Source organism: Lethenteron reissneri, chromosome 18 (genome assembly GCF_015708825.2).
Source record: "Lethenteron reissneri isolate LAM-NWPU_2019-01 chromosome 18, ASM1570882v1, whole genome shotgun sequence".
Taxonomy (NCBI): domain Eukaryota; kingdom Metazoa; phylum Chordata; class Hyperoartia; order Petromyzontiformes; family Petromyzontidae; genus Lethenteron; species Lethenteron reissneri.
Genome location: NC_083796.1, coordinates 4,552,802 through 4,577,005, shown reverse-complemented (window position 1 = coordinate 4,577,005; position 24,204 = coordinate 4,552,802). Strand labels below are relative to the sequence as shown.

Sequence of the window (24,204 nt, the reverse complement as noted above, 5' to 3'; positions counted from 1 at the left end):
ACTCTACCCGGTGTCTCACTCTACCTGGTGTCTCGCTCTACCTGGTGTCTCACTCTACCTGGTGTCTCACTCTACCTGGTGTCTCACTCTACCTGGTGTCTCACTCTACCTGGTGTCTCACCTGGTGTCTCACTCTACCTGGTGTCTCACTCTACCTGGTGTCTCACTCTACCTGGTGTCTCACACTACCTGGTGTCTCACTCTACCTGGTGTCTCACTCTACCCGGTGTCTCACTCTACCCGGTGTCTCACTCTACCCGGTGTCTCACTCTACCTGGTGTCTCACTCTACCTGGAGTCTCACTCTACCTGGAGTCTCACTCTACCTCGTGTCTCACTCCACCTGGTGTCTCACTCTACCTGGTGTCTCACTCTACCTGGTGTCTCACTCTACCTCGTGTCTCACTCTACCTGGTGTTTCACTCTACATGGTGTCTCACTCTACCTGGTGTCTCACTCTACCTGGAGTCTCACTCTACCTGGTGTCTCACTCTACCTGGTGTCTCACTCTACCTCGTGTCTCACTCTACCTGGTGTCCCACTCCACCTGGTGTCTCACTCTACCTGGTGTCTCACTCTACCCGGTGTCTCACTCTACCTGGTGTCTCACTCTACCTGGTGTTTCACTCTACCTGGTGTCTCACACTACATGGTGTCTCACTCTACCTGTTGTCTCCACCTGGTTTCTCACTCTACCTGGTGTCTCACTCTACCTGGTGTCTCACTCTACCTGGTGTCTCACTCTACCTGGTGTCTCACTCTACCTCGTGTCTCACTCTACCTGGTGTCTCACTCTACCTGGTGTCTCACTCTACCTCGTGTCTCACTCTACCTCGTGTCTCACTCTACCTCGTGTCTCACTCTACCTGGTGTCCCACTCCACCTGGTGTCTCACTCTACCTGGTGTCTCACTCTACCCGGTGTCTCACTCTACCTGGTGTCTCACTCTACCTGGTGTTTCACTCTACCTGGTGTCTCACACTACCTGGTGTCTCACTCTACCTGTTGTCTCCACCTGGTGTCTCACTCTACCTGGTGTCTCACTCTACCTGGTGTCTCACTCTACCTGGTGTCTCACTCTACCTGGTGTCTCACTCTACCTGTTGTCTCACACTACCTGGTGTCTCACTCTACCTGGTGTCTCACTCTACCTGGTGTCTCACTCCACCTCGTGTCTCACTCTACCTGGTGTCTCACTCTACCTGGTGTCTCACTCTACCTGGTGTCTCACTCTACCTCGTGTCTCACTCTACCTGGTGTCTCACTCTACCTCGTGTCTCACTCTACCTGGAGTCTCACTCTACCTCGTGTCTCACTCTACCTGGTGTCTCACTCTACCTGGTGTCTCACTCTACCTCGTGTCTCACTCTACCTGGTGTCTCACTCTACCTCGTGTCTCACTTTACCTGGTGTCTCACTCTACCTCGTGTCTCACTCTACCTGGAGTCTCACTCTACCACGTGTCTCACTCTACCTGGTGTCTCACTCTACCTGGTGTCTCACTCTACCTGGTGTCTCACTCCACCTGGTGTCTCACTCTACCTCGTGTCTCACTCTACCTGGTGTCTCACTCTACCACGTGTCTCACTCTACCTGGTGTCTCACTCTACCTGGAGTCTCACTCTACCACGTGTCTCACTCTACCTGGTGTCTCACTCTACCTGGTGTCTCACTCTACCTTGTGTCTCACTCTACCCGGTGTCTCACTCTACCTGGTGTCTCACTCTACCCGGTGTCTCACTCTACCTCGTGTCTCACTCCACCTGGTGTCTCACTCTACCTGGTGTCTCACTCCACCTGGTGTCTCACTCTACCTGGTGTCTCACTTTACCTGGTGTCTCACTCCACCTGGTGTCTCACTCTACCGGGTGTCTCACTCTACCTCGTGTCTCACTCTACCTGGTGTCTCACTCCACCTGGTGTCTCACTCTACCCGTTGTCTCACTCTACCTCGTGTCTCACTCTACCTGGTGTCTTACTCCACCTGGTGTCTCACTCTACCCGGTGTCTCACTCTACCTCGTGTCTCACTCTACCCGGTGTCTCACTCCACCTGGTGTCTCACTCTACCTGGTGTCTCACTCCACCTGGTGTCTCACTCTACCTGGTGTCTCACTCTACCTGGTGTCTCACCTGGTGTCTCACTCTACCTCGTGTCTCACTCTACCTGGTGTCTCACTCTACCTCGTGTTTCACTCTACCTGGTGTCTCACTCTACCTGGTGTCTCACTCTACCTGGTGTCTCACTCTACCTCGTGTCTCACTCTACCTGGTGTCTCACTCTACCTGGTGTCTCACTCTACCTGGTGTTTTACTCTAGCTGGTGTCTCACCTGGTGTCTCACTCTACCTCGTGTCTCACTCCACCTGGTGTCCCACTCCACCTGGTGTCTCACTCCACCTGGTGTCTCACTCTACCTGGTGTCTCTCTCTACCTAGAGGGACACTCCGGATGCCTGGCTGTGCAGTCCCAGGAATGGAAAATGGCAACTGCAGATTGTCCACGTTTTATTGTCTAGGTTAAACTGCCCGCGGTCACTAGCCTGCCCATTTATCTCAAACGTCTGTTGAACCTATTAACAAAAGAAACATTCATTCAGTGGTATAACTTTGCTCTTAAAATAAATCAGCTGCAAATGCAATGATGTATGGCAACACAGTAGTGCCGTGTATTGTAAATAGCGCTGAGTGCTTCTCATCAGAACTACGATTGTAGTTTCACAGCTGAAACTTGCACAGTATTTTTTTAGGGATTTGAACTCCCTCCAGCTTAGGCCCTTCCACTGGCAATGGCGTAAGCAAGACATTTCAGGGCTGTGCCTCTACGTTTTACACATATGAAGTCCACATGCAACTCGAGTGAAGAAACTTTTCGCTACATTTAGGCTCGATCGGCATCATTTAGCTGATTTAAAAATACGTATTTGTGTTGTGAATAAAAAATCAATGTCATTTACACATCAGCAATTGGATAATAATGCACCATAGCATTGTGCGATTAACACAACATCAACACATTCGTCTATAACCCTACCCTAAAAGGAAACAATATATCATAGGCGACGTTTCAGGCAATGGCCCTTCTTCATACTACAATGCATTGCAGGAATATCTGCTGCACGTTCGGTAGGACTTCCACCGCACTTTAAACAAAGTGGGAGACTGCTCATGATAAGTTTAAAAGCACTCGCTATACAAACATTGCATTTGCAGATCTTGAACATTACTCCCGCATGGCTAGGCGACACTGCCATCAACTGGACATATGTGGCTAAGGCATAGCTACAATGATACAGCTGCACGTGCATACCAAGTTGAAAAGGTATATGTACAGCAATGCTACTGGTAGGAACCCACTGGTTCCACAAGCCCACAGGGGATTATCGTGTCCGTCCGTCCGTCGTGCAGGGAGGGGCTGAGTGGGGAGGGTGGGGCTGGGTGGGGAGGGGAGGGTTGGAAGGGGTTGGATGGGGCTGGGTGGGGAGGGGCTGGGTGAGGAGGGTGGGGAGGGGAAGGGTGGGGAGGGTGGGGAGGGGCTGGGTGGGGGGTGGGAGGGGTGGGGCTGGGTGGGGGGTGGGAGGGGTGGGGCTGGGTGGGGGGTGGTAGGGGTGGGGCTGGGTGGGGAGGGGCTGGTCACGCCGTGGTGCCATTATAAAACTCAACGTTTAACCTACTCACGCCGGCTTGTGCCCGCCCTCACAGTCGGGCATATTTGCGGAATACACCACGCCGCCGTTGACCCTGGCCATTGACCGAGCAACCCAACGTTCCTACCAGCTCCCTCCGCAGGAATGTGTTGTCAGGCCACTGCTGCATGAGAACACCCCCACTCCGTGTAGATCGTGGGGGTTTATTTGACCATATTTCACCACGTTGGTCACCACGCTTGCTGAGGTGGCAGCACAGAAGTGCAGTACAACTAATATCCCTCTGCTGACCGACACACAACCCCAGTGCATCCTAGGACAGTCTAGCGTGCATGGTACTTACCCATCCGAGCACTATCCAGGCTCAACGCTGCTTAGCTTCCCCGACCTGACGAGACTCGTCGTATTCTGGGTGATTAGGTTAATACCAGTGTACTCAATCAAAATCTAGTGGGTGGTTAATGACACGGCTGAAGGCTATTGCCAATACAAACGTCAATCTCAGGGTATTAGCACTTTGCCTGAGTTCAGGATACACGGTCGACTGCTTGCTCGTTGGGTTGAATGTGTTCAGTTCAGCAATCTAGTGCGCCAATTATGATGTGAATCAATGCACGCTGCTTAAAAGTTATCATTCTAAGCTATGGATTAATTTCGGCCGGAGTTGACCGGGGCTAAGCCTGAGAAATGAAGACCTCATTCTAACCATGGCAGGTCCGCTCTTCACACCTGTAACTGAGCGCGTGTTTCGTTTAACTCGTCGATGGTCTCGCTCAGAAGAGCCTCCAGCCTTGAAACATTCTCCTCACTCGCGCGAGTCTTCTGCTCCAACAGGGCCTTCTGGATTTCCGATTCGTGGCTTTTCTTCTCAGCTTGCTTCTGTCGATGAGAGTAAAGTGAATAAGCATGACGTTGTAGTAGTAGGTTTTTACCCTTTCAACTGGTACAAAAGCTGACATCTTTATACAAGGCATCATGTTTGCAATAACCACAACACAAGCAGTCAAAATGCATATCATTATCATCATCAGAGTTGTTTCTTTTTGTTTGCATTTTAACTGCTTGTGTTGTGGTTATTGCAAACATGATGCCTTGTATAAAGGTGTCAGTTTTTGTACCAGTTGAAAGGGTAAAAACCTACTACTATATTTTGCCACTGGTAAAGGAGATGTCTCATAGAGTAAAGCATGACGTTGTAAAAGCAGGATTTGCACCTGAGCGATTAGGTGAGCAACCAAATTTGATGAGCGGGTCTGTCTATTCTGAGCAACCGATTGTGCGCAACTGCTGAACAACTGCCTGCAATTAGTTGCACTGACATCCACATACAAGCGATTTAGTTACATGCAACCAAAGTTGTGGACACGATCATCGAGGCTTGAGGACAATTCACATACACTCTTGCAGATCTGTGAGACCCCAGTAAGGTGAAATTATTTTGCCTTTTGGAAAATGAATGCCTTACCTTTGTCAATGTCAGTTCAGTCCTTGAGTTGTCGACACTCTGAAATCGTGAGGTCATTTTGCTTTTGGAGTTCCTTGATGTTTTCCTCTTTTAGCTTGAGATCTGTTCACAGGTTTTAACAATGAGCAATGCAATACATCCAATGCATGCCAAGCATTTGTTTAAGCATACGTACACCTAGGGCAGATTATTGAAAGTTTTCTTGAATAAAAATATTGAAATTAAGAGGCAGGCACAAGCAGGTTGGAATACTTTCGAAAAAAGTGAACTTAGTGAAATATTATATGGGTCTTTCGGTAAAGTCACATAGGATAGGTTCAAAGAAAATAACAAAATGACAAAAAAAACTACGACGTTTCATCAGACGACCGCTTGTGATGACAACCGCGTGTGTTGCGATCTAAACGTCGTAGATTTTTTGTTATTTTGTTATCTTCTTCTTTGAATCTATCTACGTGACTTTACCGAAAGACCCAAAGAATATGAATTCCTGCAGTCACGAAAGCTTTAAGTCAAGATTTAATCATGAAAATGATTATTATTTATAACGATTTATTAATAATTATTGATACAGAAAATAATTGTTAAGTGAACTTAATAATGAAAATCAGGTTGCCAATGTGCTTAACGAAGACATATTTTAATCAGTGTATGTTACCTGTTCTGAGATATGCATCATATACATGGGCACTGACAAAGACAATGGCACAACACCTAAAAATTGCACTAAGAAACCCGGAGTGGTGCAAGCTTGGAATTACATTGAGATACAGGAAGAGGGTTGCATGGACCAGAGAAAACAGGCATTTTATTGACCGTTAAGAAAAGTAAGTGGGCTTGGGTAGGGCACGTCGCTAGAATGGCTGATGGATCATAGTGAAGACTCACAACGGAGTAGGGGACATCTACCATGGAGATGGAGCGATGAAGTTAGCTCGTGAGCAGACACGACATTGCAATACTATGAGAGGCACTGAGAGCTTTGGGTGGCCACCAGTGGTTAGTTCGTGGCTGATGATAATGATGATGTAGAGCAGTGTCAATCTCACTGAATCATTGTGAATTCACCTGTTTGTGTTTCCTGCAGGTTTTCTGCCAGAAGCTCAATTTTTGCCTTTGCATCCTTCAGTGATTTTTCAAGTTTAGTTTTGCCCCTGAGCAAAATAAAAGACACGCACAGTTTAACTTTTAATAACTCTGTGTATTTACCTGTTTTAATAGACACCAATGTACCATTTGCAACACACCAGCAAAAACATCAGCTGCCAATCGGCACACAGCGATGGTGATGCCAAACTAGGTACGCCTTGAGGCCACGTGAAGTGTCGAAGGCTCATTGACGTAATGTCATGAGATAGACCCAATAATTTTGGGCTAACTGACTGAGATTCCTGGCAGATGCACCATCTGTGCTCACCACTGTGCCACCTGTCATGGTGGCAGTTGCTCACAAATACAAATATCCCCCCGTAGAGCCGGAACAGACTGTTATGGTAGGTGCTGTTAGCGAGCACCTATTAAGGCCAGCACCACATACAAGAGGGCGGATGACCAACTCCACGAGCGCCCACCAGTGCTGATGTTTACACACAGCACCAGGTATTCATGTAAAGCTGAGTCGACTAAGGGGCCGTCCATAAATGACGTCACGCACCTAGGAGGGGGGGGGGGGTCAGACATTTGTGACGATGTGTGACGAGGGGGTAGGGGGGTTGAGAAATGTGACGTCACATCAAAATGCGCAACTTTAAATAAATATAGACAACACGTTCTACTTAAATAAATAGACTTTTTAATAAATGGTTTCTCCTACAACATCAAAGTGCAGCGGAACATGAAATACGCACTACAATGACACTAGTTTAAAGCGATTTGAATCATGTTTTATTTTGGGGGGGGTGGGGCAGAGCTTTGTGACGTCATATTTGAGGGGGGTCTGACTTTTTGTGACGCCGTGTGACGAGCGGGGGGGGGGGCAAAAATCGTCCAAAATCGCGTGACGTCATTTATGGACGGCCCCTAAGGGGACGTCCAGGACCGATTTAGATATTTGCCACTGTTATTGGTCGTGAGCGGGAATTGAACTCGGGTTACCGGGTTCGTAGTGCAGTGCGCTAACCACTACCTCTCCCCACACTCACTCATTGGTGGCACTCACACGCACGCGTGTATTCTGGAGACAAAGTAACGTGCATTTCTTTTGGTTAACCATCGAACGAAGACGGTCACCGCATCGCACACTTTCAGATGCAGCTTCTGTGGCCGTCTGGAACACTCTTCCTTCCGATATTAGGAAGCCACTAGACATTTAACTTAAAATTGAAGACGACTTGCTTTAGAACCGCTTTTTGTGTTTAGTTTATTGGCCTTACCACCCACCTCCGATTAGCACGGTTGGCTGTGTACGGTGCGAAAGAAGTTCAACATAAATACATTCATCTCACGGTGGCCTGCCGCTGCGTGTTGGCAAGTCCTCCCAACTTCTTGGTTCTTTCGGTAAAGTCACCTAGAAGGGAAGTAATAAAATAATAAAAATAAAACATAATAAAATAATTCTCACGACGTATTTTATTATGTTTTATTTTTATTCTTGTATTACTTCCCTTCTACGTGACTTTACCGAAAGAACCAAGAAGATGAATCCCTGCAGTCACGAAAGCTTTAAATCGAAACTCCTCCCAAGCTGGGACATGCTCAAGTGGTTGCACTTCAACCCGCCGCTGAGCCATCTGAGTCAATATTCACGGTTGAAAAGAAAACACTGATCCCACACGCACCACCGCAACCCAGAGGTTCATTACACGGATATAAATGAATGGGAATGACAGCGTTAGTGGCATGCAGCAGCGGGGGTGATGGTTCGCACGCTGGACTTGCAAGCCAGAGGTCGCCGATTCAATTCGATCTCCCGGCGCGGAAGTCGAAACGACGGAGCGAGTTTCGTTTAAAACCTCCCCCGCCTTTGCCCACCCAAAAGCGTAAATGGGTCCCCCATAGTCGATCGGCAGGGTGTGTAAGGTGATGAAGATTATTTAGATGATTTGGTTGCTATAATTTCCATGCTGATAAGCCACTTCGTTAAGCTATCAGTTGTGGCCAGGTCGCTTCTGAAGAAGAAGCCAATATCTCAGTGAGCTTTGCCTGTTGTTACGTTCTGATCCGCCCCAACTGGACATCTGTGAAAAAATCGTTTATAGCTAATCGGATTCCTCCAGTATAAATAAATATGATGATTCTGAAGTAAAGCGCAACATATCTTCATTAAGTATCAAAATAAAATTAGGCCAAAATACCTTCTAGAGAGTTTATCCAGAGCTCCCTCTCGTTGAGGTCCTTCCCGCCGATAGTGGCAGCACTATACCCTTGGAAGGTGTTAGCGGTGTGGGAGTTGTGCTACCGTTGTGTGAGCCTGCATCGATCGGCGTTGTTTGTGTCTCCATGAATTATGCATGCGTTGCATTCCGCCCCTCTCCGTGATACAGCTCAGCACCCTCGAGCAGCTCAGCCCACGTCTGTCTGCACCTGACTCGATATTGTTGTGCACCGTGGAGAGTGCATTTCCCTACGCAGTCATGCACCTCACCGGCAGCTCAGGGAGTGAGTAGGAGAGAGCGGGAAGTGATGGGAGGCACATTCGTGTGCTAGCCATGCTGTAAAAAAAAAAAAATCTCATGCCAGGCTGATTCCACTTCTCATTTGCCGCTATTGATCACATCTCTTGCCGGCAAGGGTAGGGTATCCTGAGGATTGTGTTGCATTCCCCTATTCCCTGAGCCCTTGCTCATCCCTGCTGTGCCATCCTTCCCACCACCTCCATGCACTCAATGCAGCTTAGCCTCTGACACTGTACCAGGTGGAGCCATTGTGGGTGTTGTGGGTTTCGTGACAATCCCAAAATATTTCTATATATGTACTCATCTGTTTTATCGGGTAAGCTTACCGAGCTATTAGCTGTTTTTAGAGGCGACCTGGCCGCACATGATAGCTAATCGAAGTGGCTTACCATACGTGGGAATTTATAGATGGCAAATAATCTAAAGGCATGTTTATAAATGCGGAGAAATATCCACACGACCACGGGGGAAAGAGAGAACATGCAAACCCAAAATATACAACATTAGGGTCAGAATCAACCCATGGCCTTCTGCATGCCAGGCGAGGTATATAACACCTCCTCGGCCACTGCGAAGAGAAACCTATAACGTCACGCTGATTGTGCTGACGACGGAACCTCTATTATACACAGTAGCACACCTAATATCAAATGTTTTTGTTCCGGATAACCGCTGCAACATATGATCTTGTGTTTTGATTTAGTGTGTTGATCTTTAAAGGTGCATTTGAAAAATTTTGATACTCCTATTGATGATCCTGCTGTTGTGGAGTGACTCATGCAGCCAGTTATGGCTACAGGGTTTGGTGGTACATGCTGTGTCGTTTATTGTGAAATTTCGGTCACAGTTCCTATGATCACTGTTACATTGTTTATGGCTTTATTTTGGTGTTTTCGAAAAGTTTTTTGGTTTTTTGGTTTGGCCATGTCTGTTTGTTGCAGTACGGAGTTAGAATGATGGCTTTAATCTAAGTTGTCTTGTGGTTGTTGTTGTTGTTTGACTTGCATCCCACTGGGATTTTTGCACAGCGTTGGTGTCAGGTGCTTTTTTTCTGGAAGACTTTGCAATTTCTTCCTGGATTTTTCTGTTTACACATACTCACTTTAAGATGTTTTCTTGTTCATGTTTTTGTTTTTTTGTTTGTTGCGGTTGCACCCGATTCAAGAGCCGAATGGCTCACAGGGCTATACCAAATAAATGAAACTGAAAACTGAAAATAAAAATGAAACCGCCAGCAGGTTCAGTTCTGAGTCACGGATCTCCATCTGTAATCTGGCCAATAACCCTCAACTTTCAGTGTGGCTGTGCACTGCACCGTACCTCTTTTTCTCCTTGGCACTGCCCATGTGGCTGGTGAGCGCAATGAGGGCACTGTGCAGTGTCCCCAAGTGCTCCATTGCCTGCCTGGTTGACTCCAGAGCCTCTTGAACCTTTAATAACAAAATGCACAAGAGCAGGCTTCTGCTATCATTATTGTTACAGTTTCATCGTCTTTTTTAAATCCTTTATATTAAGTTCACTTGCTTGCTTGCTTGCGCGCTTGCTTGCTTGCTTGCACGCTTACGACCGTGCAAATCTTTCGGTCGTTTTTTAACCCACTTCCCGTGATCCAATCGAGCTGACATTTTCCAAACACACTCGTTGTGCGTGACAATTAATTTTCGTGAAAAAAATTCCAAAATTTTACACTTTTTAGGGGAAAAAATGATATTTAATTACCAATTGCTTAATGGTGGCAGGCAATCATCTGACCCATAGGTGGCAGCCATCTCAAGCCAGAGGACGAGAGGACTCTAGCCGCCACGCATATAAAGGATTTATAGTGAAAAACTTTGTTTTTACGGGTAATTTTTTCCCCACCCATTTATACTTATCGGTGCCGTGTCAAATGTACAGCCGTTTGGTCGATCCACTGCTGGATGAGGGCCCTCCCTCACACTGTGTCGGTCATGATGGTTGTTTGGCCATTCTTCACGATGCTGGGCAGCGTGGGTTGAAGGGGTGGCCGGCCAAGGACCAGTTCCAGATATTGCTCGCCACTGATGTTAGCCATGGCCAGGAATCACATTCAGTTTGTCGGGTTCATAGTGCAGCATGTGAGCTCATGCATCCATTATGCCCCAGGGCAAAGTGATGCAATGCTTAAGAATTAAAGTTACCTTTTGCGTGCTGTGACTTATATCCACGTCCAGATCCTTCGACGAATCTCCATCAGTAAGTATTGAACTGTGATCAAAGAACTGCAAGAAAGGGTTTACATTCGTTTTTATCACGCTTCCATACACTTTACTCCTTAGTGTTGATAAACCCTTTCAACAATAATCCTGTAATAACCCCAGTATGACTTAAGATTATAAAGTATATATATATTTATGGGCCCCTTGTAGATGCTTTCGTACAATCAGCTTGCATAAATAATTAATGCCGTGGTTGGGAATACAAGGATAAGGATATCCTCTCATGCCACTGCTGGTGGAAGGGCCTCCGATAGAGGATGAACAAGAAAGCCCCCTCTAGAGAGACCCCTCTAGACTAGAGAGACCCCTCTAGAGAGACCCCTCTAGAAAGACCCCTCTAGAGAGACCCCTCTAGAGAGACCCCTCTAGAGAGACCCCTCTAGAAAGACCCCTCTAGAGAGACCCCTCTAGAGAGACCCCTCTAGAGAGACCCCTCTAGAGAGACCCCTCTAGAGAGACCCCTCAAGAGAGACCCCTCAAGAGAGACCCCTCTAGAGAGACCCCTCTAGAGAGACCCCTCTAGAGAGACCCCTCAAGAGAGACCCCTCAAGAGAGACCCCTCTAGAGAGACCCCTCTAGAGAGACCCCGTCTAGAGAGACCCCTCTAGAGAGACCCCTCTAGAGAGACCCCTCTAGAGAGACCCCTTTAGAGAGACCCCTCTAGAGAGACCCCTCTAGAGAGACCCCTCAAGAAAACCTCTCTAGAGAGGATGAATCCGGAAATATGAAATAATTACGATAACATTTAAATGCACAATGGTAACGTGGAGTGATAAATAAAACATTTCTAAACTCGTCAATCGTAAACAATGTGATCTCCAAGAGTAACCAGCGAGTGCGAACAAATGACCTCATGCATGCAGAGCAGCGTCCGTTAACATGTTTTTAAAATTCCCTTGCAGTGATTAGCGAGTTGGAATACCTCACAAAATGGACAATTGATTAAATACTCTTTGGTTCTTTTGGTAAAGTCACGTAGGTATACAATAAAATAAATCACGACGTTTCGATCGCAACACAAGCGGTCGTCCTCAGGCGGAAAAAAAATTGAATCCATTTATTTTCTACCTACGTGACTTCACCGAAAGAACCAAAGAGAATGAATTTTTGCAGTCACGAAAGCTTCAAATCACAAATAACATCGTTTTTTCTAAGATGCTTTTCTCACAGAATCGCACGGATGTCGGTACTGGTGGCAAGTATGTTTTAAAAAATCTTTGTCACAAATAAAATAATTCGGTTAAGTTAGGGACATGAATGTAAACTGAAAATCCATTACTGGTAATTATACCAGAATACTGCACCCGATCTTGTTTGTCTTTCCCACATGCAATCACTATATTTACGTACATTTACTTCTCAAGTTCTCAGAACCCACATTGGGTCAGGCAAGGGGCTACTCGGTTGAAACAACATTCGTCAAGGGCTACAGTAGCCAACAGAGCTTGAGAATCACTGCTCTAGAGAGTATTTGTTCTACTTTTCCATTCCCGCCAGACATTTTGGAAGAGGTAGAAGTCACCACGCTTTACCCCACCGCATACCACCTCTGAACACAGCTGCCCAATTGTGGGCAGAGTTGTACCTCGCTGAGCTGGGACAGCAGCTGCTGGCGACAGCCACACTTCTCCTGATAGCCAACGATGAACAACATCGTATCCTGCTGGTGCTGTCGCCTCTGCGCGGAGCTCGACAGAAATGATTCTAATTGTTCCTGAAAATAAATACGAAGATTAACGAGCGGTAACTGATTTTTTTTTTGAGCGTCGTGTGAAAATTACAATAGCAGAAAACCAACACAAATGTCAGGTGAAGTTTACTCCGGGTGTATATCCCCTTTCTTCCACGGCAGGTGCTGTGTGCTGTGCGCTCACCAAATTCTCAAAACACTCCATATTTGCCCTTTTCAAAGAATCCATGACAGCACGGTTCCCCAATTCAAAGGCTTCCATCGTCTGTCGTAAGAGAGCAAACACGACTATTTAGCTGGTCCAGAGAAAGACATCATAGAGGGGAAAAAAAACGAAGAATGTTATATCAACAATTACCTGCCATAAAAAAGAGCTACTGCGCTAGCAGTGGTGCATAAGCACAATTAATGCAATCTTAACACATTTGTCAATAATGCTGCCCTAAATGACTAAACGAAACAAAGTATGTGATGTTTTTGCCAATAAACCTTTCTTCAAAGGACACCGATGATCTTTGTGCTGAGTTTTTTTTTATTCACGTGTTGAAATTTGTGTTCGCAAAGTTGCATTCCTAAATACATTTACACAATCACTCTGCAATTTGACTTCAACGTCATCAAAACCGACCACTGCTAGCTGACGCGCACACCCAAAGCCATTACAGTATTAATTTGGCCCTTCCCCTCTTCAACCATTATATATACGGAGTGGTAGCTCTTGTAATCTCTCATTTACTTGATACAGCTGTCGTGGCTATGACGGTTCCACCTGAAGACGGAAGCTTGTTGCCTCCGAAACGTCGTGATTTTATTTTACTTTTATTAATTAAAATTTTTTACCTACGTGACTTGACCGAAAAAACCTAAGAATATGAACCATTACAGAATTGGCAATGTACGTACGTGATCCACTCGAGTCCTGATCTTCTCCAGCTCCTGCTGCGTTTTATCCGCATGGCGGGCGAGTTTGACCAGGGCCATTCTCTCCATCACCGCCCGCACCTCCTCGCCCTCCTCTGGAGGCGCCGCGTGTCGAGATGCCCCGTCTCCTGCCACCACCGTGAACTCGCACGCGAGGCCAGACGACCGACCGTGCTGGCTCAAGACGGAGGAACCCAATGCGGGGGCATTGTGATGCCCGCTACCCTGAGCTGTGCGTGACCCAGGGCGGAACATTTTCATCCTTCCAGATAACTTCCCCGGGCATAGGTAACGCTGCGGTCCTGCCGATCGACTAACTAGATAGCTTACCACTATCTTTAAAACATACCTGTCATGGGCAAATACTTCCCAATGTCATATACAATGACCAAGTTATTTATGACTTATCTCACTTAATGTATTCGCTATTAGAGGCCAAAGTAACACGTGTTTTTATATTGAAAAATTGCTCCACTTCAGTGTTCAATATCGCAGTGAAACGGGGATAGCTTCGCGCACCAAAGTGGAACGCGTGTCATTGTGAGGTGCACACTCCCTGTGGGGCACAGGCTGTGGAACAAGGCTAAGAGACCCCTTTGATCTGCCTGGAGAGGGCTGGGCCCCTGGTGCTTACACATGCCACTCGTGCAATATCCAGGCAGTCACTGCATCACCAAGAGTCACCACTCCTTCGCCCTTTAGCCGTGGTTGTCGTGGTGAAATATCTGCCTTTCTCAAAACACAGGCCACTGAGAAACGTAGAGTGTGTGGTGATAACGCAATGACTCGTTTTTGCTGACGCATCTGATGCTTAAAAAGAAAAAAAAACACAAATTTGTATTGCAATGCAGAGGCCACCGAATAATTTCGATCTTCCGCCGTGGCAATTTAAAGAATGGGAACGTTTCTTTAAATCCAATCGATCTCTGCGTACCCAACAGTAGATGTGGGTCCACCAGGCAGGGTGTATGTGGTGGGATAAAGTGCGGCTAACTCCCACCACTTTCAAGGATGCATGGTCAGCGTAGAAGAGTAGGCCTAAGTACCCCCTAGAGCAGTGCTTCTCAGCCGAGGGCACGTGGCAATGCCTCAGGGGGCACGTGAGGTGCTGTATAAATGCGTGAAATTATATCACGCACGAGTAATTGGTGAATAATCTTGCGCGAATCTGTCAATATTAAATAACTACGATGCATTTTTAAATCCTTTATATTAAGTTCACTTGCTTGCTTGCTTAGGACCGTGCAAATCTTTCGGTCGTTTTTTAACCCACTTCCCGTGATCCAATCGAGCTGACATTTTGCACACAGACTCGTTGTGCGTGACAATGCATTTTCGTGAAAAAATGTTTCCAAAATTTTACACTGTTTAGGGAAAAATTTTAAATATTTAATTACCAATTGTTTAATGCTGCCAGACAATAATCTGACCCATAGGTGGCAGCGATCTCAAGCCAGAGGACGAGATGACTCTAGCCGCCACGCATATAAAGGATTTATAGTGAAAAACTTTGTTTTTATACTTGTTAAGTCATATGGTGGCATAGAACGATCTAAAAGACCTTCTATAAACTCACTGATCGTAAAAAAAAATGTGGTTTGCACGAGTAACCAGCCAGCGTGAACAAATAACGTCGTTGCGTGCAGAGCATCCATCGATTTGTTTTGCATTCGTTCGCAGTGACTGGCTCACAAAATGGGCACTTGGTTAAAATCTTCATACGTTCATTTTTCGGAAGCATGTTGGGTCAGGCGAGGGGCTGGTACTCGGTTGAAACTAAAATTCAGACAAGGGGGGTACAGTAGCCATGAAAAAAAGGTTGTGAAACACTGCTCTTAGTAGGGCTCTTCAGAACTCCCTCCAGCAGAGGCCCTTTTACCAGCTTCGGTGTGAGCCAGTCATTGAAGGCCTACACCTTTACCTGCATGCACTTTACACGTGATTGTTATTCTAAGCGAAACATCAAAGGTGAAACACGTGCATTTTATTTACAATGTCTGTTCTCGTCTTATTTTATCCCCCCCCCCCCCCCCCCCATTTTTTATTGCGTTTTAAAGAAGAGATAGCGATGTAGCTAGATGAGAGAAATGTGGACAAAATATAGATGTGCAATGAGATGAGAAAAGAGAGATGCAGATGGGAGAGATGTAGTCAAGAGACAAAGATGTAGTGAGATGAGAGGAGAGCTGAAAACAATTAGATAAATTTAATATATTTTACGTCAATTGACCTTTAATGTCTGAGTCTAAAATAGAGCTATTTGGTGCATCCCTTTTTCATTTAATCTTAAGCTGTTTGGTGCACTAAGCTTTTGCTTAGTTTTCTTATGCTGGAAAGTGGGGGAAATAAATGGGTTTTTATAAGCAGTAAATCCTTCTTAGCTTCTTGTGTGTGCTTTGTGAGAGACAGAGGCTAATCATGAGACGCGCACATGTCCACGTCCTCACGTGTTGCGCTGAATGTGAACGTGTCTGTGACAATAAGGGCAAAAGAAAATGCAGACTGTGGCATTAAATGTGTTAAAATCACAGAGCGTGTTAAGTGACAGACCAAATTGAAAGTGTCGAGGAGCGTTTGCGTAGTCATTGGTGACCAGGCCAAGACCATCGCGTTTCTAAACTTGAGAAACCATTTTATTAAATCAGTGGATGCCAGGATTCGAGCCCTGGAACCTTGGCAACACTGACCTATTCCTCTTACCCCATACACACGGCCATCACCCTGAATATAACATAATTCATTCATAATTAAACCACTACTTCAGCCTTATAATGAGATGCTCATTAGAGCAGAAATTTGCTTTGACCATTGCACTCCATATTTTCAATGCACATGCACACAGGTTGTAGTACACATCTTTATTATATTATTATAAGAGATTTTATATATTTCAACATACACATGCTATGATTTAATGTAAAGGTACATGAACCGTCACATTCATTGAGTAAAGTATGATACCATATTAGAAGTGCAAAACAATTGGAAAATCTTGGTACTCTGCCCTGCTGCATATATATTAAAAATCATTACATACATTTGTGAAAAAAAATTCCCCAAAAATAGTGCATATAATACAAATGTTCATCAATATCATTAGCCTTGACCTATCCACTGCTGGATGAAGGTCTCTTCAACTGCCACCACCTCTTATAGTTTGTGATTCAACAATCCATCTTGCACCTGCATACAAGCGGATGGCATCCCTCCATCTCCGTAGCAGACGCGTTCTCTCATATAAGCCCCTTCATTTGGCTGATATTTTGTTAGTCTTAACTCGTAAAGTATCTAAATGCAACCATATCGCAAGACACTGTACAGTGGACAATATTTATTTTAAAAAGATCAAGACAGTCATTGACAGAGGAAACAAGGTCTTGACTCTGAAATTGTATAGGGCAGGAAGCAGAAGATATGGATGTCTGGGAAAATGAAGCTCCAGACGATGAGGGCAACAAGGGAAAATTGAGTGAAGGCTGACTAGGATTTCAGTTGAAAGCTTTGATTGCTGAAGGGGGGAGTAAAGTAAGGATAGAATTATGTTAATTTGAGGTTCATTCATTTTGCTCTAGCCCAGTCAACATGCTGACATTGGGCAATGCTGGATAAGGTTTGGTTCAATTTCGGCCTTCATTAATATAGCAATGACCCATTACAGCATATCAACAGGGAAGGCTGTGATGGTGCAGTTGTGAAGGTAGAGACAATTAAAGGCAAACCAGTTTATTTTCTATCTGTATAATAACCCATTTGCATCAGCATGGAAGTGAGTATGACACGTTTCTAGCCTCTACACGTTGGTGAATGTATTAATGAGCATCAAAGCTGTAAATGTAAACTTCCCAGAATATTTTTTACCACTCTGTTCCACTATTATTTTTTTTATAAACAATTGGTAACCAACTGGAAGAACATTCAGAGCTCCCAGAAGGACATTTTTTGAAGGCCTCCCTATCTTCAGCTGTTCCAGAGCCAGCTGGTCCAGCTCAAGCCTTGGCAGGCTTTGGTTTGCAGGCACGCTGGTGCACAGCCAGGCGATCAGGCAGGAATGTGCGGCCGCAGACAGGGCATGGCACCAGCTGGCCCTGCGAGCTTTGCCACGCCGCTGCATTGGCTGCCTCCAGGTCATAGGTCCCACTCGCTGCACACAGGCACAACACACGAGTTATCCAGATGGAGACCCTTACTACCATTATCAGCCATGATCTATCCACAGCTGGATGAAGACCTCCCCAAGCCATTCCTCATGGTCCTGTTACAATTCATCACACTTCTGCATATGAACAGAATGCAACGCCCACTTCTCAAATTGACTGTCATTTCGCATGCGATCCCTCTCCTGGCTGCCGTATGGAAACCGGTCCCATCGAGTGATGAAGTGCTCTTTCCAAGCCAATTTAGTTTTTTGACATTTAATATGACGTCCATATTTTGTGTTGTTTCTGTGAACAATATCTTTTTGTCTGTCAGTAACTTTAATTCATAACATACAACTCTTGCTATTTGCGCCATTTTTGTCACTATCCATATTTCTGATCCATGCATTAGAACAGACAATGTGAAAATGTTCTTGACTAAGCACATGGGTATATTGCTTTTCATTATCAAATTACATTAGGAAAACAATGGTGCAGTGACTGGTAAAAGAAGAGGTCAAGTGATTTAGGAAAGTTAATGGTTAATTGGCTGAGTGGTGAGTGTATTTAATATTTATTGCTGCAAACATTACTTACATTTAATTAAGGCCACTTCAGGTTTCTTGGGCTCAGGCCGACGCATATTCCTTGGAAGCTTGTCATTCTCAATATGCCACTTCGTGAAGCATTGTGGCTCATGTATGGAGATAGATTTGGTTCCAAACTCTCGTCCACAGATGAAGCAGATGACCGTTTGCGGCTTTCGGATTACCTTGGGCTGGGTTTCAATAAAAGATGTAAAAATTATGTAAATGTGTGACTCGTTTATAATGAATGGGAAAATAGAAATGCACTGCTCACTCTCGACATATTTGATGAACTGTCACAATATGGAGTTACAATTCGATTCAATAATTCATTTCGACATTGTGCTGCATAGAAAATATATCACGAACCAATTATATACAAAACGTATAAACCCTAAAATATAAATTCTCACATGCACAATTCTACGCATGTATAATGAGCATAACAATACATTTAATGTAATGCGGTTACATGACAAATAAGGCTGTCCTATATAACAGAAATATATATCATTACCCTACTTCAGAGAAATGTACATACAGAGTAAACTATGTTCAGTATAAATTAAGACAACACGATATTTCACTGTATATACTTCACAGAATATGTTACAGCTAACCATCACCATAAATAGGTAAAGCAGTAATAGACCATTTTTTTAATGAATTAATTATCGCCGTGGCCACAGCATATAATGGGGAGTTTGACCTGCATGGCCGCACTTGTTCCTGCTCCAGTAGAAGCAGGTGAAGTGCCAGGACCTTTAACCTTGCAGCTGCGCTGGTGCACCTGCAGACGGTCTGGCGCAAACTTCCGGCCGCAGTTAGAACATGGTACCAGCTGCCCCTTGAAGCTTTCCCAGGCTGCCTCATTGCTCACTGCAATTGCCCCGGTGCCCCCGCCAGCCTGTGCCACCAGTGGCTTTTTTGGGACCGGCCGGCGTAACTCTCTGGGCAGTCGGTCATTTTCGTTTTTCCACTTCTCCAGGCACTGTGGCTCGTGGATGCTCAGTGACTTTGTCCCGAACTCTCGGCCACAGATGTAGCAGATGAGAGTGCGTGGAATGGGGGCCTTTGTGGCTTGCAGCGATGCCGTCACACTCCCGTTCTTTTTATTCGTGCCGCCTCCTAAGCACAAGCAAGGTTGCACAAGTCGGTACATGTACGGTACATAATGTGAGTTTTGTAAATATGTTGACAGTTGAAAAAATCCGAATGGCAAGTGCAAAAATGTAAGTTATAATTACCCGTTTAATGTATCTTATTATTGAACCACTTCACTTTTAACTTTACTTCCTTATTGTGATATTAAAAAAATATCGAAACACCCAATGCACATTATGAATTAATGTATTAACCCTTTCCTTACCATTGTCTACTCCAAGCCTTTCGACACCGGGAGCTTTGGGAGCTGAAACAACGGGCAAGGACGAGCTCACAGTGCTTGAGGGTTTCCGGAAAGTGGCTCCACGGGACAGGGAGGGCCCTCCACGGCCACCATCCTTGGCAGCAATCTCCTTGGACTTAAAGCAGCTCCGTTGATGGATGGCAAGACGGTCAGGCAAGAAAGTGCGGCCACAGTTATCGCATGCAACAAGCTGCGCCTGAGCACTCTGCCAAGCCAAGTCGTTAGCTGCACCAACACCAGCCTGAAAATTGAGAAATTTATATGTATTTCATTATTTAAATTTTATTCATGAATTTCCCAAAAAAGAAATATGCCATTATTGTCAAGGAAGGCTAAACACTAAAGAAGCACATCAGTTAATGTTTGCTTATTCCTTTTTTAAATGCAATTTCATTTTTTTTCATATGGAATTTTAATGATAGAATTACTTCCAAAATATTGAATAGTTTCCATATTAATATAATATTTTATGTAACATAAAATGTGTTTCATATTTTGTCGAACAAATGTATTTCCAATGCAGTGAATAGATGTTAGGTTGAAATAAGCAATATATGTTTAGATCCAAACAATCACAGTTATAATCAAGAGGTTAATGTAAAATATGCATATATTAAAGAACACAATCAGTAGTGGCCGTTACAAGGAAACAATTATGTTTTGGAAAATATTTTACTCAACTTACTCAAGAGTTTTTTTTGTTGATTGATGTATATATCACTTTAGATACATTTAGATATTACATGATACAAAATGTATAGACTATATATGTAATAAAAATGTTTAACGAAATTATAGACTTTATAATACAAAAAAAATTCTGGATATGCCATCTCTTATTACGAATTTAATGATAAAAAAAATGCTTCCCTGCCTTTGAGTCCGTATTTGGCTTGCTGGGCTCTGGCCTCCGTAGGTGCTTTGGCAGCTTCTCATTCTCAATCTGCCACTTCTCCAGGCACTTTGGCTCATGCAGAGAGATGGACTTTGAGCCAAACTCCCGACCGCAGATGTAGCACACTCTCATAGCTGAACGTCTCGGAGGTATGGTGGGCAGAGAATATGGCTTCTCCAAACCTGGGTGTGAAAACACCCCGTTGGGTCGCAGGGGAAGGGTGGTTGTCTTCGGCCTGGAAAGTCGCTTGCCGTGGTTTATTGCTTTGCCTGGTTCCTGTTGTAGCACTAGAGGAGCATGACTTGGTCCAGACGCAAGGGTGACTGGCGAATCGTGGCCTCTTGATTTGCTAAATGCCTCTGTGGCTGAAGTGTTTTGCACTTTCTCAGAAGTGGCGACACTTGGGTCTGCCTTGGTGGATGCAATTGTTTTTAAGGCACCGCAGCTGCGTTGATGTGTCGGTAAACGTGCTCCCAGAAAAGGTTTCCCACAGTGTTTGCAAGGAATGAGATCGGCTCGTGGGCTTCTATTGGCTGCTTTCTGCTGAGCAACTTCGACAAGGGAGGGCAAAAAAAGATAGGCTTCATTAAAGGTATGGATCACTGCACTTGGGGTAGTCTCTGAAGAGCTTTAACATTTTTCATGATTTCAATAGTTATTTGCTGTTACTTTGTTTTACCAAGATTCTCTAATTTTTGTAATATAACTTGGGGACGAATGTGTCTTACCCACGTGAACAAATAAAATCAGTGAATAGTTACTGCATTGTGATCATTTTTTCGTATTATACCATCAGAGGCAAGCTTTATCGTAACGATTTTACTGACTGTAATGTAGTGCTCTCACAATGTGATTATTAAAAAAAATACACGATATAAAATGTTCTTATAGTGCGATTTAATTAACTTGCTTAAACAGATCCTGAATACACTAATGTGCATAACAGCAGACCACCAAGACTTCTACAATCATACTGCATATGAATAAAAAAAAGATTCCTTAACTTATCTCTATTTGCGGATCTCCTAACTATACACAACAATATAATTTCTAAACTGTATGCATTCTTAGCTTGACTGAACATCTTTAAAAGGGCCAGATCATTTCTGAAACTTAAACCCGAAGAAGGTACTGTGCATGTGTCAAACAATGAAATCATTAAAGTATAATCAAGGCACATTCATCTCCAGCTGGATGGGGTATAGAGTTCCACTGAGGCTCAGTACCCCAGTGAGTCAAGTCCCTACTTGTTTTAGGGCACGTTTCCTTTTTAAAAGGCTTCTATTATCAACAGTATCTTAGACTGCTGCAGGAAAGAACTTGTGGCATGTTTAATCTTCACTGGCTACAAAACACACACAGCGACATGTTTATTGTCATGTTTATATCTGCAGGTAACCTATTACAAACATGTTAAATATGGTGGTGCCCAGCTCCATGCCAACAAAGCAATATATTGTGAATTTCTATTTTCCAGTGTTAAAAGTGTCAGCTTTAAGTACCCTTGCTAATAGATGTAATACATTTGACAGTCTCACGCACATTTTACAATGGACCATGATTACGGAAAATTTGCTATTAGTGTCATGCCGACATTGAGTATTGAATGGCAATTTAAATATAGAAGTTCCTTCACCAAATAGTACATTGGCTTCTCTTATTTTCATTTGAACTAAAAGACGGTGAATAATGTGGACAAGTCAATGACTTTTCACAGCTTCCCACAGACGTGGCGATTCACGGGAATCTCTAAAGTGACATTAGTAACATAACAACATTTGAAAAGTTAATCCTTAACTGCTGCTCAGGTGATTTTCAGCAGCTGTTAATTCAGAGCGCAGAGCAATAAAATCCATTCCAATATCGCGTCCTGCCTTCCATAACTCCCACAGACCTACACACTACGATAAACATCAACCTTTAAATCACTGACATTTAACTCTTTCAAATATACGTTTTTAAAAGATGTAGTTACCGAGTCTTCTTCTTTCCCGATGGCAAGGTAGTGGAATTTTCTCAATAATGCATGAGCCATTTGCCTGGAGCAGTTCTCAAAGTTTACCCGTTACGAGACGAAATTCTAACCTTTGATAACCTAATACATATTCTTGGTTCATTCGGTAAAGTCACGTAGAAGGGAAATAATAAAGTAATAAAAATATAAAACAATAAAAATTCTCACGACGTTTCGACTGCAACACAAGCAATCGTCATCAGGTGTGAAATCCACTTTTTTAAAACATTTTCTTGCTGTGGATTTCACACCTTGTGACGATTGCTTGTGTTGCAGTCGAAACGTCGTGAGAATTGTTATTATTTAATATTTTTATTATTTTATTGTTTCCCTTCTACGTGACTTTACCGAAAGAACCAAGAATATGAATCCCTGCAGTCACGAAAGCTTTAAATCAAGACCTAATACATGTTTTTTATGGATATAATTGTATTTTAATATGATGTTAGGTGTGAGGGCTGCGAGTGCTACCTTGGTGGGCAGCAGATCCAATGCAGAAAACTAATCCGCAGTTGTGCTGTACTATGGCTCCGTCTCCACCCATCGCGGGTGAAGTTAAATATCAACAACAACAACAACCGACGTCCACCGCTCGTGCCAGGCTAGGTGCACTGAGGCCACGTGGAGTGTGGAAGGCCCTCTGGCAGGAGGTCACGGTACAGACCTAGCAGGTGCCATGAGTTTACGAAGGCCCTTTCCTCATCCAGCAGTGGATGGACACTGTACTTGTGCGAACCTCATCTTACCTTTGGTCTTGCGGTCACTCATGAGTGCTGCCGAGTGGACCCCTACCAGACTCTCTCTCTCTCTACAGTGGCTGTTTTACTCAATAAATAAATAAACAAAGTTAAAAGTGTCTCTTAGTGAAGACCAACAAATTAGCCGACCGGCATCACCACAGCCGCCTCCGCCTTCTCCAGCTCCGGCAGCCGCATCCCCCGTTCCTCTCCCGGGCCATGCTGCGCTCACGATGCGCGCGGTAAAGGAGCAGAGACGTGAAGGCGGTGCCCGTGGAGAGTGGCGAAGCGACGTGGTGGTCGTCGTGGTGGTGGTGGTCACCGTGGTGGTGGTGGTCACAGTGGTGGTGGTGGTGGTCACAGTGGTGGTGGTGGTGGTCACAGTGGTCGTGGTGGTGGTCACAGTGGTGGTGGTGGTCACCGTGGTGGTGGTGGTCACAGTGGTGGTGGTGGTGGTCACAGTGGTGGTGGTCACAGTGGTCGTGGTGGTGGTCACAGTGGTGGTGGTGGTCACAGTGGTGGTGGTGGTCACAGTGGTGGTGGTGGTCACAGTGGTCGTGGTGGTGGTCACAGTGGTCGTGGTGGTGGCGAGAAGTGAACGCACCACGCGGACTCGAGGAGGCCGCAGATTTGGCCGCAGCTGCGGCGGCAGCGTCGTGGGTCGTCATGGCGACCTGGCGCGACGTCACGCGGCGCGTCATGGGGTGGTGGGGGAGGGAGGGAGGGGGTGGTGGGGTGAGGGAGGGGGTGGTAGTGTGAGGGAGGGGGGTGGTGGTGTGAGGGAGAGGGTGGTGGGGTGAGGGAGGGGGTGGTGGGGTGAGGGAGGGGGTGGTGGGGTGAGGGGGGGTGGTGGGGT

General features: G+C 45.1%; 3 protein-coding genes across 3 annotated transcripts in view; all 3 read right to left on the bottom strand.

The window, feature by feature from the left end:
* The window catches only part of LOC133343585 (uncharacterized), a 46,171-nt gene extending 39,910 nt beyond the window's left edge, over window positions 1-6,261 (bottom strand). The window contains exons 1-3 of the mRNA XM_061553277.1: window positions 6,178-6,261; window positions 5,110-5,211; window positions 4,374-4,523 (exon numbers count right to left, since the gene is read on the bottom strand). Of these exons, the coding sequence (XP_061409261.1) occupies window positions 4,374-4,523; window positions 5,110-5,166 (207 nt within the window). The 5' untranslated portion in view covers window positions 5,167-5,211; window positions 6,178-6,261. The remainder of the gene's footprint in view (window positions 1-4,373; window positions 4,524-5,109; window positions 5,212-6,177) is intronic.
* Window positions 6,223-14,121, bottom strand: LOC133343586 (microtubule-actin cross-linking factor 1-like). The gene is made up of 7 exons (XM_061553278.1): window positions 13,554-14,121; window positions 12,835-12,915; window positions 12,546-12,674; window positions 10,883-10,963; window positions 10,044-10,153; window positions 7,554-7,615; window positions 6,223-6,263 (listed from the first exon to the last, which is right to left on the bottom strand). Exons 1-6 carry the CDS (start codon window positions 13,830-13,832, stop codon window positions 7,612-7,614), a joined length of 684 nt encoding a protein of 227 aa, XP_061409262.1. The 5' UTR covers window positions 13,833-14,121; the 3' UTR covers window positions 6,223-6,263; window positions 7,554-7,611.
* A 2,312-nt stretch (window positions 14,122-16,433) lies between these two features.
* Window positions 16,434-23,692, bottom strand: LOC133343739 (zinc finger protein 474-like). Its single transcript, XM_061553509.1, is given in 7 exon segments — window positions 16,434-17,712; window positions 18,305-18,485; window positions 19,004-19,422; window positions 19,664-19,943; window positions 20,577-21,148; window positions 23,499-23,513; window positions 23,516-23,692. Coding segments are annotated over 7 exon segments (1,653 nt in total). The 5' UTR covers window positions 23,547-23,692; the 3' UTR covers window positions 16,434-17,557.
* Window positions 23,693-24,204: the final 512 nt, after the last annotated feature.

Bases quoted from the DNA above. Each gene is read 5' to 3' on its own strand.
- LOC133343586 (XM_061553278.1), bottom strand. From the start codon at position 13,832: ATGAAAATGTTCCGCCCTGGGTCACGCACAGCTCAGGGTAGCGGGCAT. The intron at 12,916-13,553 runs GTACGTACATTG...CTCTTACGACAG, and splicing joins TCAGGACTCGAGTGGATCAC to ACGATGGAAGCCTTTGAATT. The intron at 10,964-12,545 runs GTACAACTCTGC...CCTTTCTTGCAG, and splicing joins TGCTGTCCCAGCTCAGCGAG to TTCTTTGATCACAGTTCAAT.